The sequence below is a fragment of the Bicyclus anynana genome, chromosome 15 (genome assembly GCF_947172395.1).
Source record: "Bicyclus anynana chromosome 15, ilBicAnyn1.1, whole genome shotgun sequence".
NCBI classification, from domain to species: domain Eukaryota; kingdom Metazoa; phylum Arthropoda; class Insecta; order Lepidoptera; family Nymphalidae; genus Bicyclus; species Bicyclus anynana.
This window is the reverse complement of record NC_069097.1, coordinates 10,241,551-10,260,106: the sequence shown is the minus strand read 5'-3', so window position 1 is coordinate 10,260,106 and position 18,556 is coordinate 10,241,551. Positions and strand designations below refer to the sequence as shown.

General features: G+C 34.1%; 1 protein-coding gene across 3 annotated transcripts; it reads left to right on the top strand.

Annotated features, from left to right (window-relative positions):
• The first annotated feature begins 726 nt into the window (after positions 1–726).
• LOC112043154 (F-box/LRR-repeat protein 16) lies at positions 727–17,802 on the top strand. Of its 3 annotated transcripts, XM_024078448.2 has the most exons (8): positions 727–917; positions 2,522–3,185; positions 3,265–3,387; positions 4,358–4,526; positions 5,118–5,313; positions 6,351–6,499; positions 7,576–7,725; positions 8,922–17,802. In XM_024078448.2, the coding sequence occupies exons 2-7, from the start codon at positions 2,610–2,612 to the stop codon at positions 7,722–7,724; spliced, it is 1,362 nt and encodes a 453-aa protein (XP_023934216.1). In that variant the 5' UTR covers positions 727–917; positions 2,522–2,609; the 3' UTR covers position 7,725; positions 8,922–17,802. The 3 variants fall into 3 exon arrangements, with proteins under 3 accessions (XP_023934216.1, XP_052741696.1, XP_052741695.1); XM_052885735.1 differs by having other exon boundaries at positions 728–917; positions 7,576–17,802; XM_052885736.1 differs by lacking the exon at positions 3,265–3,387 and having other exon boundaries at positions 7,576–17,802.
• Positions 17,803–18,556: the final 754 nt, after the last annotated feature.

The following is an 18,556-nucleotide window of genomic DNA, read 5'->3' as shown; positions in this document are numbered from 1 at the left end:
AATTTTCTGGTAAGCAGGTATCCTCACGATGAATTCCTTCACCGTTTGAGACACGTGATTTTTTAATTTCTTAAAATGCACACAACTGAAAAGCTGGAGGTGCATGCCCCGGACCGGATTCAAACCCACACCCTCCGAATCGGAGGTAGAGGTCATATCCATTGGGCTATCATGGCTACATAATAAAACACTTACATACTTTTAAAATAGTTGAAGAAACCAATTGAGAAAAACGAAAAACAAATTCTTTTTCTACTATTACCCGGGATCGAACTTAGGATAATTGCATCGTACCTTCGCTTACTCTCTGATATGGTGTATCGCTTGCCACTGAGTATTTAGGAGTACATGTCTATAATAATAACTAATAACTAAAAATCAAAATAATAACAATACTCAGTAATGTGTTTGTGTACGTTTAGCAAGTACGATTCACTTCTAATAATAATTCGAAACATTTTTTTTAACTATAGTAACTTCTAACTATTTCCGCAACTATCAAATGCATAATCTTCTATGTCCAAAAGTCTTTGTACTGAAGTTTCGGCTGGCCCCATAATTTTGACGTTTTGACCTTAAGACAATATTTATTATATTCTATGGCATCTTAGGACAATATTTAATATATTCTATGGCTAGAACCTAGACCCATATCACTCATAGCTCACAATGTGCTCACAATCCACAATGAAAAAAACAAAAAAAATATGACAGCAGACAGCGTCATTTCGTATCCTAATAATCTGTGGTCATTTCACATTTTCATTAGCTTTGGTTTTTGATTTAGTTTTTCGGATTGTGTGAATTTTATTCAATTAATTTTATCGTGTAAGAATACATGAATAAAAAATAAATAGTACTAGAATTTATAATAATACTTAAATATGGTGCTTTTAGACCGGAGTTCTTATTTATAGGTTTGTACAAAAAGCCATCGATTTTTAATTTTTTGCAAGCTGTAGTATTATTTTTATAAGTAAAAATGTAAATCTATCAGATTAATATCAAAGGTTTGAGGTAATTATACAGTTTTGTTCGAAATTATTTTATTAAACGTCAAAGGTTTTACGTAAGTTTCCTTGGTTAAATGTTTTATTTTGCATTTAAATCTTTGTCATATAAATTTAATTACTATTATAATTTGTACTAAAATTTGCCAACTCGTTCAAAGGTTTAATTAAAAATAAATACTAAGATCATTTTTACTGACCTACATGTCTACTGAGCTATAGAAAATATATATATTAATATTCTTGTTTGATTACTTGTGGAATCAAGAGAGCTGTCTAGATCTTTTTTATTGTATGAGATAAATCAAAAAAGTTCAGTTATAATAACGTTAGTGTACTTAATATACAATATCTTATATGCATATTATTTGTTTTAATATTAGAGTTTAAGTTTCTTTAATTTGTAGTTGTTACCTATTAATCATTATCTATACTAATATTATAAAGCTGAAGAGTTTTGTTTGTTTGTTTGTTTGATTGAACGCGCTAATCTCAGGAAATACTGGTCCGATTTGAAAAATTCTTTCAGTGTTAGATAGCCCATTTATCAAGGAAGGCTATAGGCTATATTTTATCCCCGTATTCCTACGGGAACGGGAACCACGCGGGTGAAATCGCGCGGCGTCTACTAGTAATATAAATATTAGTGTTATGTTATAAATTGTATACTTGCCTTTTATTTTTTTTTTGTTAAATTGTATATTTGTTATTTGACTTTACTGTTGATGCAGCTTTACCAATGAGGCTTTTTTTATTTACTTCAATATCTCAATAGTTTTAAATATAGAAATCTTCCTTACTTGCCTATAAGGTCCACTATAATAATACTATATTAAATTCAATGTAAGAAACACAAAAACATTTCTTGCAAATCATGTAAAAAGTGTACACATATACGTTATTTATTTTAGAATAATAATGTTTAATTTAGCATTTAGCTACTAATATTTTAATACCCTGTCAGCTCCAGCATCAATAAAATATAATATGTCCTATGAAAAGTAGTGTAATCAGTTGAATTTTTTTTATCTTTTTCACAATTACATGAAACTAGGGCAAAGCTTGTTTGAAAAATTATATTAATTGGCAAATAAATGATCTCTCTCTGTTTTTAGGGTTCTGTACCTGATGGGTAAAAGTGGACCCTATTACTAAGGACTTAGCTATCTTTTAGACCATACATTTGTTTGTTTCCAGGCTTTCTTATGAACCATGATAGTTAGACAGTTGAAATTTTCACAGATTATGTATTTCTGTTGCCACTATAACAATAAATATAATAAAATAGTATTTAAGGACTCCCATACAAGAAACATGATATTTTAACCAAAATAACAGAACTCTATGTGCACCAGTCCGACTTTCACTTGGCCAGTTTTATTTTTAGTGGTGCTTGGCTTATAGGTATCAAAGACACAGGAAGCTGGAAGGGGGCATTCCACTTTTTTCTTCATTCATTGTCTTGGTTAATAAAATGAAAAATAATAGTATATCTTTTGCAAATGGATTAGCGCCGTGGCGGGTTGTGAGCAAGGTGCGGGCGGGGCAGGCTCAGGCGGCGGGCGGCCCGGCGACACCATTCGCCGCGTCAAAGTGAAGATGTCCTCGGTGTCCGCACAGGGCGTCGTGGAGCGCGCCTCGGCGGAGCTGTCGCGCCGCATCACGGGGCTGGGTCTTCGCGGCCGCAAGCGCTCGCCCGGCGTGGTGGAACGCGTGGCCAATGCGTTATGCGGGCCCGCCGCCGCCGCCGCACCGCGCATCCCGCGCCGGCGCCGCCCCTCGCCGCGACCGCTCGTGTGGAGCCAGTTCATTCTGGAAGACAGATTCCTCGAGAAATTTTTCCTTTATTTCAACGCAATCGAGAGGAAATCACTGGCACAAGTGTGTACAAAATGGCGTGACATCCTATACTCCACGCCGCGGTGGTGGTCCGGTTTGGTGGCAGTGATGGACTGTCGGGACATGAGATCGGAGTCCGGCTGCTGTATGCAGAGGTTTTACAACTCTGTAGTGAGGAGAGGAATACGAGGCATCGTTTTAGTATCTGCCACCGATGATGATATAAATGAGTTCATCAAACAGTTTCCCGTATCGGCACACCATGTACATGCAATCGGTTTGAAAGGATGCACAATTACTGATCGCGGATTAGAAGCTGTATTGGATCATTTACAGGTTAGTTTTGTTGTTTATTATGATTAATTTTTACTTGATCTTTATTTGTAAACTATATTATAGAAGTCATTCTTTTTAGGTACTATTTGAGCTAGAACTAACTGGCTGCAATGAAATAACGGAGGCTGGTTTGTGGGCATGTCTAACTCCTCGAATTGTCTCACTTACGCTTACTGACTGCATTAACATTGCTGACGAGGCTGTAAGTTTATTTTGTTTTAACATAAGAACATTTTATTTTAATAATAATTTTTTATACTATTAGATTCATACGTATATTATTACATTGTAATTATTGGGAAGTTTACGTAAATTTAATTATCAGTCACATTTGAAATGTGAAAACAAATTTCAGACAGACAATCAGAGTAATCTCTGAGATGGCCTGTAGCAAAGTGGCACGTCATTCTCTTTCTACAAACACTTGTAAAATTAAAAAATGTATGAATGAGGGAATTACATTCATGATCGACAGATCACGTGATCAAGTTGTCGATCGGATCTGTCATTCCCATACATTTTATTAGTTTTCGGAGCGTTAGCGTTAGCGAGAATCGACGTGCCACATGTTTAGAGGACAGGTTACATATGAACTAAAAATAGATATTAATTAAGAACTTCAGTTTTGTAATTCTTCTGAAATTAAATTAAAGCTTTAATATAAAAAAATTATAATTAAAAAATAATACCGATTAACTTGAGAACCTTCTCCTTCTTGAAGTCGGTTAATTAATTAAGAACTTCCTCATCATCATCATCATCATCATCATCATATCAGCCGATGGATGTCCACTGCAGGACATAGGCCTTTTGTAGGGACTTCCAAACATCACGATACGGAGCCACCTGCATCCAGCGAATCCCTGCGACAGTCCACCTGGTGGGGGGTCGACCAACACTGCGCTTACTAGTGCGGGCTCGCCATTCGATCACTTTGGGACCCCAACGTCCATCGGCTCTTCGAACTATGTGCCCCGCCCATTGCCACTTCAGCTTCGCAACTCGTTGAGCTATGTCGGTGACTATGGTTCATCTGCGGATCTCCTCATTTCTGATTCGATCACGCAGAGATACTCCTAACATAGCTCGTTCCATCGCCCGCTGTGTGACTTCCTCACTTCTTAACTTTTGTAATTGTGAAAAGTAATTAAAAAACTTTAATGAAAACGCAGGTGGGAGCAGTCGCACAACTTTTGCCTTCATTATACGAGTTCTCGTTGCAAGCCTACCACGTAACGGACGCGGCGCTCGGCTATTTCTCACCCAAACAAAGTGCATCACTCAGTATATTGAGGCTACACAGTTGCTGGGAGCTAACTAACCACGGTGTTGTCAATATCGGTAAATAACTATGACTTGCAAGTAACAAATGAAAAATTTAAGTCGAACTTGAACTGTGTAATTTAATTCTTGTGATTGGAAATTTGTTTGCTTATATAGGTTAAAAGTTCCACTTAAATTTAAAATTTCATTTATACTAGTCCAGTATTAATCACATATGTACCTATTTTCGTTTGTATGCTTATTATAAACAGATACCTTAATCATGGATTCAAATAAGTTAGCCGCAGCATTCATTAAGTAGCATGAAAATTAACTAACATAATTTTATTTCTAAGAAATACCTACTATAAATTATTTTTGTTATTAAAAAGTATTTTAATGATTATCTATGTAATGAAATAATTGTTTAGGCAAACTTCATGCCGTTTAAGCTGCGCAATACAAGATTTTAGATCTCATTCGCAAGTTAGTCGGAACACAACTCATTTTGCGACGCCGTGTAGCTGGAAATGGACTTTTGTATGAAACCAAATACAGCATAAATTACGCGACTGACAACTAACAAAATTACGTTCGTTTGGCTATTTCTAATAGTAAATAACTGTACCCCAATTCACTCGACGTTAATATGAAATATCTGTACCCCAGTGCACTCGCTGCCGAACCTGACAGTGCTGTCCCTGAGCGGCTGCAGCAAGGTGACAGACGAGGGTGTGGAGCTGCTGGCCGAGAACCTGCCGCGCCTGCGCAGCCTCGACCTGAGCTGGTGCCCGCGCGTCACCGACAACGCGCTCGAGTACATCGCCTGCGACCTCAACCAGCTCGAGGAGCTCACGCTTGACCGGTACGTGATATGTGAATACATGGTTCAAACTTAGAACTTATTGATTATTCCTTTTAAAGTCTGGTAAAGATAAAAACAATGTTTCTCGTGGCGACTCGGAGAGCACGATAACTTGACTCAAGACCGTAACAGCGAGCTGACAATACAGGATGCTCGGGAGTATTTCCCATAACACTGGGGTTATATTTTTTACCGAAAATCAAATAAAAATGTTCAAGGAACATATCTAAAATTAATATTTTCGGGGATAATTATATTTCTTTTGTAAATAGATCTTAAAATATGTCCCCTATATGCATCATTATAATTATGACGTTGCCATGGTTGACGTATTTTAAAATGCATGGATAAATAACGGCATATTTTACATGATTACTCAAAATTATTAGAATAACTTTGAAACCATAAACCACAGAATAACTATGAAAACATAAAAAGTTTTTATTTTTTAGTTAAAAAAATATTAGTTATGCAGTTCTGCTTCTATAAGTGAACTTGTAAACACCTTGAATTTATGGGAAAACTCGCGAGCACCCTGTATAATATAAATAATAATTGATGATGATACGTTTATGTTTATAAAACAGTAGTTTTTAAGTTATTATAAGGTAAGATATCATATGATACCCATATTCGTTAAAAACGATCCTGACGATGACATGACGACTGAAAACGCTTCCGTGGCACAGACAACCTACACAGCATCTTCGCCATCGAAGATGACGTCCTCGATATCTGTCGACACCAAAACGTGGGCTTTTTAAATCGCAATCTCGGGGGCGCCCGGACTTATACACTCAGGCCAAAACACCCTTCCAGAACGGCCCTCTAAGTTGAAGTCTGAATCTGAGAGGAGACGCCCTTGAAGATTGTCCGAAGGCTTAAGCAGAATAGATGAGCTGAATCATCTATTCTGCTTAAGCCTTCGGGCCCCATCAGGCGATACTTATGCACTCGCCTAAACCCCCCGGTGACGTCCCAGGGGTCTACAGCACTTACATAATCAAAAGAGAAAATTCTTTACGGTTTTTTTTCAGGTGCGTGCACATAACGGACATCGGCGTGGGCTATATCAGCACGATGCAGTCGCTGGTGGCGCTGTTCCTGCGCTGGTGCTCGCAGGTGCGCGACTTCGGCGTGCAGCATCTGTGCGGCATGCGCTCGCTGCAGCTGCTGTCCTTGGCAGGTGCGTGCACATGAACAAAGTCATGACTAAGGTATCGCATGGGTTCGAGACTTGTTGATTGTACTCCGAATAATCGCGTGAATATTGTAGCCGGTGAACTACATGTTCATGAGTATTAATTAGGTATAATGTATGCCCTATTCATTAAGTAACACTATTCACAGTATTTCGGCTTGCCGTGCGCAAGCCGAAATACTGTGGTCCTAGCAAATGTACCCAGCAAAGAATTCCTTTTTTTGGGGGATGAGGGAACATCAGGTGGGCCTAGACTGTGGTCCTAGCAAAAATACCCAGCAAAGAATTACTTTTATATGGGGGTTGGGGGAACATCAGCTGGACCTAGACCGTGGTCCTAGCAAATGGACCCTGCAAAGAGTTAGTTAGTTATGGGAAATGGGAGAACATCGAGAGGGACTAGACCATGGTCCTAGCTAATGTACCCAGCAAAGAGTTACTTTGTTAGGGGGGATGGCGGAACATCAGGTGGGCCTAGACCGTGGTCCAAGCAAATTGACCCTGCGAAGAGTTACTTTGTTATGGGGGATGGGGGAACATCACGTGGACCTAGACCGTGGTCCTAGCAAATGGACCTTGCAAAGATTTACTTTGTTATGGAGGATGAGGGAACATGTATTGTGTGCCTAGACTGTGGTCCTAGCAAGTTGACCCTATAAGAGTTCCTTGGTTATGGGGGATGGGGGAACATCAGCTGGGCCAAGACCGTGGTCCTAGCAAATAGACCCTGCGGAGAGTTACTTTGTTATGAGAGATGGGGGATCATCAGGTAGGCCTAGACCGTGATCCTAGCAAATGGACCCTGCAAAAAATTACTTTGTTATGGGAGTTATGGAGTATAGGAGAACATGTATTCTGTGCCTAGACTGTGGTCCTAGTAAATAAACCCTATAAGAGTTCCTTGGTTATGGGGGATCTGAGAACATCAGGTAGGCCTAGACTGTGGTCCTAGCAAATGGACCTTGCGAAGAGTTACTTTGTTATGGGGGATGGAGAACATCAGGTGGGCCATCTGCTTGTTAAACTATAATTAAATGAAAAAAAAATTATTATGGTTCTAGGTTGTCCTCTACTTACCTCCGGCGGTTTGTCGAGTCTCATCCAACTGCGACAACTTCGCGAGCTGGAACTCACGAACTGTCCCGGTGCGTCTCCCGAGCTCTTCGACTATCTCCACGAGCACCTACCGCGATGCCTCATCATAGAATAAGGTACTACGATCACACACACTTGTACGACTATATCAGGGATGACCAACCTTTCGAACGTCATGAATGTGAGTAATTTAATTTCAATTACAAATAAAAAACAGTTTCCGATAAAAAAAAAATGATTTCTTAATTATTATTATTATTGGCGTGCACGAATTATTTTATAGGTAATGTGTATGACACCTGTCATAGGTTGTCAGAGGTTGGCCATCTCTGGACTATTTGATTCTGAACCTGCACATAATAATTAACATGGCAGAGTATTTTATAGGTTTCATGTATGGCTGCGTGGCTTTATATCGCATTTCAATTTTTTTTTTTATTTACATATAAAAAAGGAATACAACATGATAATTTTTCCTCTTTCTCCATAAGCAGAAATATTTGCGGGTGCAAAATTCCTTGCATATTTGTTTATTAGCTATTTAGTTAGTATGGATATAATATATGCAGCCACTACAAATAACCTAACATTTCAACATTACGTAATAGCCATAAAATAAACGAAAAACATCAATTTACTGTAATATGTGCATTTATACATAAACAATTAAAATCTGTTGATTTGTCAATTTGCTAAACCGGTGACATATACAGAGTGTCCCGTAATTAATGGACAAAACGCAAACTGGTGTAATTAGATGGTGGTAAAACACCACCATCTAATTATCTTAAACTAATATGAATAATTACATTGAAAACATTTTAACCAGCAACTTTGTAACTACAAAAAGAAGACACAAGTTTAATACCAATTTACCAACCTTTATAAGGGTACAGGTTTTTAAAATGATAGGACAATTTTTTTTATTCGGGTCATCTTAATGAAAGAAAAATAATTATTGCACTCAAAGTTTCTTCTTATAAAACAAATAAAACAGTATTTACAAAAATAGTATTACAATAGATTGGTATTTTTGGAAAACTACTCAAAAACTAGGTATTTGTATCTACCGTTTGCGTTTTATCCATTAATTACGGAACACCCTGTATATGGATAAATAGTCGATGTCGTTGGAAGTGTTTAACAGACCTGGAGAGACCTATTTCATATAACAAACCAAAACGTACAATTTGTATAAAATATTTGAATTACAATAGAGCAGTTTGTAAATACATAGTATATGTTGGGAAGAGTCAATTTATAAAATGTTTGCGCATTTCCAAGCTACTATATTATATTATACTCTTTGCAGATGCCTGAAAAGTGTTGCATTTCAATAAACCTACTTATAAATAAGATAAAAATGGTACTTTATTATTATAAATCAATCCAATATTACCTTTAAATTGGTATTTTTTTTATATATTCCCACGTAGCTAATTGGTTTTTACTATAAAAAAAAATAATGAGTGTTGCTGTATAATTAGATTTAGTGTTTAACTTTTCACTATAGTATGTATAGAATATTTGTTATGGTTGTGTCCTATTTGTTTTTTAAATTACAATTTATAGTGTAGTGCACTATAGGATAGTGCGGGTAGGATGTGTCAGTTGACTTAACGTGAAATTGTGTAATCGAAATAAAGGCCAATCAACACCTGGGAAATTCTTTCACACCAATGGTTTTGGAATCATCATCATCATTATTAACAATCCATATTCAACTCCCTGCTAAGCTCGAGTCTTCTCTCAGAATGAGAGGGGTTATGCTAATACTCCACCACGCTGGTCCAATTGGCAGCCTTCACACACGCAGAGATTTAAGAAAATTCTCTGGTGTGCAGGTTTCCTCGCGATGTTTTTCCTTCACCGTTTGAGACACGTGATATTTAATTTCATAAAATGAACATAATTGAAAAGTTGGAGGTACATGCTCCGGACCTGATTCGAACGTACGTAATATCCATTAGGCTATCACGTTTTCAGTATCAGTATCAGTTTTGGAATAATTTCCATTAATGTAGACCCTATTTTTAAAAATCTTTAATTGTTTATAACTTGCTATTTATACGTGCGGGTCTGAAATTTTCGCACATTTTTCTAGACGTCATGACGAACGAACGAACACGTATTTTATTCGCGGCATCAGTATTTAACACTGTTTCCCAGATGTTGATGGACCTAGTAAATTGATATTGCCTAAGGGTCGGTTTTTAAAATATATAGAAAAAGATATTAAAGTCTAAGATATACCCTCATCTGTTATTAATTATTAGTAATGAAAAATGATAGATAGTATTCACAGTGACACTTTGCAAATAGGTTGCCTATAGTATTTTTTTCCTTACATGGCAAAAAAGGTAAACAAAGATCCGTCGTCACGACATTCACATATTTCTCACAAACCGTCCGTTTAAACTAAATCATTTATATACACATCACTTCATTTAACGCGCACACCGCGAATTACATAAAAACTGCTTGTAATTAACTATTATATCACATTTATTTCACTAAAAACGAAATCACAACAAGTTTTATTTCTACAGATTAACGAAAATGTTGCGAATTTGACATTTCGTAATGCTAGATTGTCTATGAATTGAAGAGACGGGAAAGATACATGAAATTATAACTTGTCGATAATTATGTACATATTTTTTTATTTTAATATTTGTGTCCTTTGTGGCTTATAAATAAAATAAATGTGTATCTTTATTAACACAGCACCAAAGAATATATTATACTCCATGGAGAAGAAGTAAATCTACATACATGAAAACGTTGGACATAGCAGCGACATTATTTCCGCATACGAATATTTTTTCATAAAGTCAGTGGCAATTTTAAATGGAGATTTTTGATTTTAAAATAGTTGAAGGACCTAATTGAGAAAAAACAAATAATAATTTAAAAAAATATATACAACCGACTTCAAAATATTAACGTACCCACGAAATTAAAAAAGGGAAAAATAATATCATTATATTTTCTGCCAAGCCAGTGTATTCAATCTATTAATTCAAGGTGTACCGTAAAGATTTTTGTTTCTCAGACATTATTTTTGTCTGTCATGTGTTTTTTTCAGTAACGACTTAAGTCAACATCAGACGGGCTTGGCAGCGACTTCAAAATGATCAATAAGTAGAAAATATAATAATGTTATCTTTCCCTTTTTAGTTTCGTGGGTACGTTAACATTTTGAAGTCGGTTGTATTTTTTCATCATATTTTTTTTTTATATTTTTAATATACCTAATAAATAAATCAATCCATATGAAATTCAACCTAAAATCCACCCATCTGAAAGTCGGAATTTTCGGTTAGTTATATTATTGTTAGTCATACACTACTCAGCAATCAGCAATAATATAACAACCAAACAACAAATAAATAACAAGACTAACAATTGCAAACGAAACAAATAAGTAATGATGATATGGAACAAACATTGACACGACCTCACTGTGAGCATGGAAGCGACAATGTGGCACTTTTTGCTCGCAGTTAACTCATCCTAAACCGAGCTTAACCGATATTATTATTATTACTATGTCCAACATTTTCATGTATTTCATGATTCACTTCTTCTCCTTGGTGTATATATTCTTAAAATGATATTTAATTTCCTAAAATGCACACAACTGAAAAGTTGGAAAATGAAACGAATACGGAACGTATTCGTTTTTTAAGATGACGTATAGTAACGGATATTTTAGTTGAATTATTTCAGATATAACGATACCTACTTGATATCGTTACGATGCCCGCGGTTAACTTCTCAACCCTACTGATTGTCTTTGGTTCATAGTCAGCCATTATTGTTGTTTAAAATTGACATCTAAGAAAATTTCAAGTATAGATAAATTGCGACACATTTTTCATACAAAATCTAGGAAACCATGAACTAGATCAAAGGCAACTTACATACAAAATTTTTTTTTATGCTATTTCCATAAAAATTTGCAATAGTGTGTGGCACTTAATTAAGTGGACGGTCCTTCCTTTCTTTAATCAATCACAATTATGACCGTAATCGTATTATGTTTAATAAATCATAAATTAAAGTACATACTGCAAATATGTTAACCTGTCACCCGCACCATCCTATAATGTAAATTCCATATTTTTATGTAAATATGAATATTTACTATGACTTTCTATTTTTAGTATAGAATAAACTATATGTGGAAATAGTTTGACTATGTGTTGTGGTACACTTTGATCTTCCATCATCCTTCACAATTATATCCTGAATCATAATAATTGCTCAAATTTTCATGTGAAGTTTTATCAAGTATTTAATGTAAATATTTCCTCGACACAGATAATATATCACTTAAAAAAAATCTGATACTGAACCAATCTAAGTTTGGAAAGAGTTATATATAAATACAAATTTCAATTATGTGGAATAATATATTATATAAATATAATTATTCAATGAAGTCATAGTATATTAAAATATGCATGTTTATTAAATTATTTATTACATTATGTTATTAATAATTGTGATTTGGGACCTTGATAACATTTAAAAAAAACTTAGTCACTTAGCAGTATTATAATAATGAAATTAGGTATAAATTTCACTCCATAGATTTAACTATAATAGAGTTATTTATTTAACTCCATTAATGCATTTCTCCTTTTTTTTATTATTGCAATACAGTATTCACTCAAACTCAGATACTCTTCTAATTTTAACAGAAACTATTTGTAACAACTTATTGTTTGTATTTATGAGTTTAATACATAATTATTAAAAAAAATACTAATAAAAATCTGTCTAGTCAAACCGGTTTTAATGTATGATCAATTTGCATAAAATAAAGCTTCTACAATGTAAACAATTGAAAGTGTATTTTATTTTACTGGGACATGAAACTGCGTTAACTTTTTTTTTATTGTGAATGAGTTTTCGATTCACAGTAAAATAAAATACAATGCATAGAAGTTACGCAATTATGAAAATTATAATCCTATTCAACTGGCTTTAATATACTATACTGAATCTAAATTGTTTTTATCTTGCACATCAACATATCCATATTGTGCGACAGTGATTGTACCATTATTTCGTGGTAGAGGAAACATCTCGAGCAGGTCCAAGGACTTGTGACCTTATAGTAGGTTTAAGGCTAGTAGGCTAGTAGGAAGGCATCCCCTTCCTACTAGCCAACACTCACCTTCTCTGCCCGACATGTTCATACTAAACAATAGGGATGATGACTTTTTTAAATTGTATATAAATTAGGAGTATGCTAATAGTAAAGCAATTTTGTAAAAGTAATAGGATATCTGGGATCATTACTTTCGGAGCTACAGAGATTTAAAGGGTCAGATTTGCGGCACTGCCGCGGATCCCTGAAAAGCGCCCCATACATCATGGTACGATTTAATGACGTCGTAAGTCCATAATGATCGTTAGATTTGCATGGGCGGTGAAACAAAATTACTAAAATCTTTGTTATTTATTGTTTATGTTTAATATAAAATTTATACATTTAATGTAAGGAAGCTAAAACTGTATGAATTTTCATCTAATTACGATAAAAGATTTTTAATAGATTTTGGAATATTAACTTATTTATTTTGCAAATATCCAGTCAATCTTTGCTTTTTATGTATAAATTAGTTAACATTGACCCTATTTACCCGAATGTATCATAAAAATCAATATATTCAAACCTAGTCATCATCCCTATTTATGATAGACAATAATAATACTACTTGTATGTGTATGAAGCGAAAGACTGGACAATAAAATGACAGAAAATTACACATTTCGTCCATTTATTCAAACACCAGCACAATGTGTTTTGTGTTTAAGTGCAGAATAAAAATAATTTAGTTATACATAAAAGTATACATAGATAGACAATTTGCTTTATACCATATCTTACTACTTGTATGATTTATACTATGATGAATTATGTATTCTAGTCAATTTTTTGATACTTTTTATTATTGACAATTATGATTTCTGTGTATTAGCTTTTTTATTCTATAAAAAAAAACATTTTTACTTTAATAAATAATTTAAGGCATGTAATAAACATACGTCTTGTGAAAATAGTTTTTAATAATAATAATATTAAAGCGAACAAAATATTATTATTCTGTTCGTAGTTAAATTTGTCAGAATTGAGGGTGACTGTACAGTTGTACATTGTTTAATATTACGTTCTTTTTAACTGTTATACAGAAAAATGTACTTAGTACATATATGATCGCTAAGTTAACAAATCAGTTGTTAATCTTTACTAATGTGATTGTAGCTTTATAATTTTAAACATTTTTATAACAACTTCTCTGGTAGTTTTTAAAGTAAATGGGAAATGTACAGTCCGCCTCGGTTAACTGTCATATGAAGCTTTATATTATTATTTGTTTATCATTAAATTAGTTGCAATGATTGCATAATTTTTTAATGTCACTTACAGCTAATAAATGTTCTATATAATTCTAAATACATTCTGTTGGCCATGTTATTTAGTAAATCTAAACACGTATTTGTTCTTAAAACTCGATAATAGCTTTAACATTTTGAGGTTGTACCTACCTACTATTTCCCATGTTCAGTTTTTTTTTTTGTTTTTTTATAAGTTGTATGAAATAGTAGATTTCAAGTTAACAGTGGTGTCTTTGGAACAAAGAACTTCGTATATACCTAATAATTAAACAAATTTTCAAAATTCAAATAAACTTATTTCAAGTTTATATGCACTTTTTTTTTATCAAATCAAATAATTTATTTGCTAGAATGTGGTACTTGTGTTGATCTTAAAATTATGAGTTACCTAGACATTCAACTAATTACTTACTTAAATGAATATTAGTTAATTGTCATTGTAGTGGCAAACCATAAATTAATTTTAAAACGTAAAGTTACGTAAAGACTATTTGTCCTACCTGTCGGAAGGCAGGTTCTGCTAAGAAGCAAGAAACTCAACATTTCTCTTTTAATGATATTTATTTTTATTCTTTACAATATCAAAATGAATATTAAATTATTCATTCATTTTTGCATGATGGTTAAAGACGATCAAGTTGCCTCCAAGCATCATCCAAAATATATTAGTATTGTTTATTTTTATTAAATAATGTCAGCAGAATATAATATAGTTACATTTATTATTACTATATACCGTCCGAAAATTGTCTGGATGAGAGAGTGTGATTGAAATTATGAATGATTGATATTCAGAAATTGGTGTAAACAATTTCCATTATTTTTAAGTAAAATTTGACATAAGGCCAGTGCCAGGCGTAATCTAGCCTTAACTTTCCACAATAATATATTTCTTTTTACTCTATCTTGTTTTGTATTTCAACTGAATTGGAATTTCATTCTGGGGCACACGTTTTCTGGTTATTGGACAGTTGTTTATTATTTAATAAAGAGAAATACAACAAGTAACAATAATTTCATAAGAACATCAAACAAAAACATATATAAATGAGACTGCCTAAAGAGTTAAGAGCCGTAATAGCCCAGTGGATATGACCCCTGCCTCTGATTCCGGAGGGCGTGGGTTCAAACCCAGTCCGGGGCATGCACCTCCAACTTTTCAGTTGTGTGCATTTTAATAAATTAAATATCACGTGTCTCAAACGGTGAAGGAAAACATCGTGAGGAAACCTGCATACCAGAGATTTTTCATAATTCTCTGCGTGTGTGAAGTCTGCCAATCCGCATTGGGCCAACGTGGTGGACTATTGGCCTAACCCCTTTCATTCTGAGAGGAGACTCGAGCTCAGCAGTGAGCCGAATATGGGTTGATCATGATGAAAGAGTTATGAAGAAGCGGGCCTTAACTGTACGGCATATGAACGTGTTTCTAAGAATTACAAAAGACCCTAAACTACGATATTAGCCATTGACCTTTTTACTGTAGCTATTCAAATTGTTTCGAAACATTTATCTGTGGTCACTCCAAATGTGGTCGCTTAATCCGGTATGTCGTAGTAAGCAATGATTTTGATAAAACATTGCAGCTGGGACATTTGACTACGGCCCATAAGTATAACCAGTATGTTGTTCTAAAAGATGTCGCCATAAACGGTTTTAACTGTATATGCAATATACATATTCACGTATATTCGAATTAGTGTGTACCCAGAAGTTTTATAGACTGCAAATCCCTTAGTTAATTTCATAAACAAAGACTTTTTTTAAATTATGGAAGTTATGCATTAGTAATTAGATTTTAATCTATCTGAAACGTAGTTTTAAACGACTAACTAGTCTCATACATTATATAATAGCACATATGATATGCAATAATACATCTTATTGGTAACAATGTCATGTGATTTATTACCCAAGAGACTTAGACAGCAATTTAATCTAAAGTTATAGACGTGCCTGCAGAAGTTATGTAGAATCCTATGTCTCGAATAGATACTCTATGTATAAGCGTCTTAAAGTTATACCTAAGAAATTATTTTTTGTGTTTGAAAATATTCCTTGTCTTACTTTAGCTACGTCGTAAACAAGACGTGGTTATAGCTTAACCAGAAAAATAAAAAAACTTACCATGTTGCGGAAAAAAGCAACTATTTTCAAACCAAAATGTTCTATTAGCACACACGTCTTAGACTCAAAAATAAATAGACTATTGATTGACGTGCTGCTGTCGTTGAAAAGATATTCGGTTTTGACGTTATTCCCAGCACAACACACTTTGAAACGTTTTTTCTGTTGGTTACTATTTATTATTTGTAACAATTTGAGGTGTAATTTTATGCTTACACTACGTTTATAATGTATTTTTAATATAAGTACGTATAAAATTTATTACTACTCAGCTTTTTTGACCTGTCGCGTCGTTAGTTCTGAATAAACGGAATGCGTCATGACACTGAATATCGAATCGCTTGGTATTGTTTCCTTACACATAAGCTATTCTCTTTTTTGAGAAAATGAAATGAAATTAATTGAATTCAAAAAAGAGAACGACTTATTGCAGATGCAATGCGCTATTTGTTCGTCTATTTATTTCTCAGTCAACGACATGATTGGCACATGAGGGTATAGAGCTTGTGGCGCCCCCAATTCAGTTTCTTTTTTATATTTCTGGTGAGGCTAAATTTTGAAACTCGATTATTTTGTAATTGTTTTTGATTAGATGTAGTGTATTATTACAAACCAGAACAGGTTTTATAACTGATTGCATTGCAGTCTTTAGTAAGTCAATGGGAGATACACAAATGCATACACAATGAATTCTATGGCAGCTCTAACCCTTAATGCTGATGATATATTTTGGCAATACTCCTATCTTCTCATCTTAAATCTCCTATAATATGGAATTGGGAATAGTGTCGGTATCCAATGCAGTCATGTTTAACTTGCAATATACTGAAACAGGTATATTTGTATGATACATTAAGGTCAGCGAAAACTGACGTAGAGGTGGCGAGGATCAGTTTAGTAGAGTCCCACATGTTTCGCTTACAGTCAGAGAGGCCACGCGTCCCTATTTCTTCCTCTAGCACAGGGCTGTACTCTGGCAGAGCTTCAGCGCTCGCCCAAGCAAAAACATAGATTTTTTTTCTTTATACATGCAAATATAGACGTGCAAAAACAACATTGAATAGAGGTTATTACTGAATTAGATGCTTGCCACTCCGTCTGTCTGCGCCGACCCTAAATGCCGAGGATAATGTAATTAGTGTATTATTGTAATAATAGATCTAACGTTGTTGAAAAGATGTGACTTATTCATACTTTTATCTTAAAGGTTGTAACGTAAATGACAAAGCAATATTTATAGTTTTACAGTTAAAATTAATTATGATTTCGATATTGTCGTACTTATAATTTGCATGCATTAAATAATTGACCATTTATTATAAACATTTCATAAGGATACCTACCTAACCGCATCGGTGCGAGTTTCAGATACCAACTCGGTAATTATATTTTTATAAATGTACAAGAATAAAATGTATATAAATTGATTACGCTTCTAATTAACTTTTTTCTCAACTTTGTAAAAAGAATGTTCCTTTTTTTTTAAAGAAAATGTGTATTATTTAAAATTTTCAAAATATGATGCACTTTTTAGAATTAATGTTGTTGTGTGAATTTTGTGTTATATTTACTTTTTTATGTCGAACTTCATAGACACCTTATTTGTACAATACCAAGTGAGAAGTTATAGTGCAATATAGATGTACTGTTTTTTTAAGAGTTTTATTTTCATTACAGGCTATCCCTTACTACCTTTATGCAATAGGCTAATTGATACTTTTTTTAAAGGGTTTTAAATTGTTTATTATCGTTCTACTACATTGAAAAAAAAAATATTTTTTTGAAACACGAACACATAAAATTTTTATTTTATAAATATTTATTGACAGTGATGCCATGATGGTCCATATTTCATCTGTTTCATGACGTCACATAAACACTAACGGCCTTGTCACACTAGTGGTTTCCCAGCGGATGCAAAGCGGAGCGTATGCGTCGCGGAGGCGCGACTGATTCGCAACGTTTCCGTCGCGGTTTTGTAGCGGATTAACGACGTACAGTACATTCAGTAACAAAATGGATTCTGACGAGGAAACACTGCTATTTTATTTATTAAAAAAAAGCAGATTTCTGGCTAAAAACTTTTGTTTATATATATTTGTATTTTTGTAAGGTTTCCAAACCAGTAAATAATCGCAGGTTAATTTTTCGTCGACTAGTTAATATAATAAATATTTTTAGTTCGTTATGATGATGGGCCTAAGATTTGAAAGATCGTAAATTTTGCCTACGATTCCGATTACTCGATCGTAATAATAAATTTAAAAAAGTCGTAAAAATAAAGTCAAAAAAGTCGTACTAATACGATTTAAATCGTACGTTTGGCAACACTGGGACTGGCTTTTGTACGAGACAGTACATTGTGCATCCGCAACAAATCCGCTGCGGATGCGCGGCGCGTCCGTT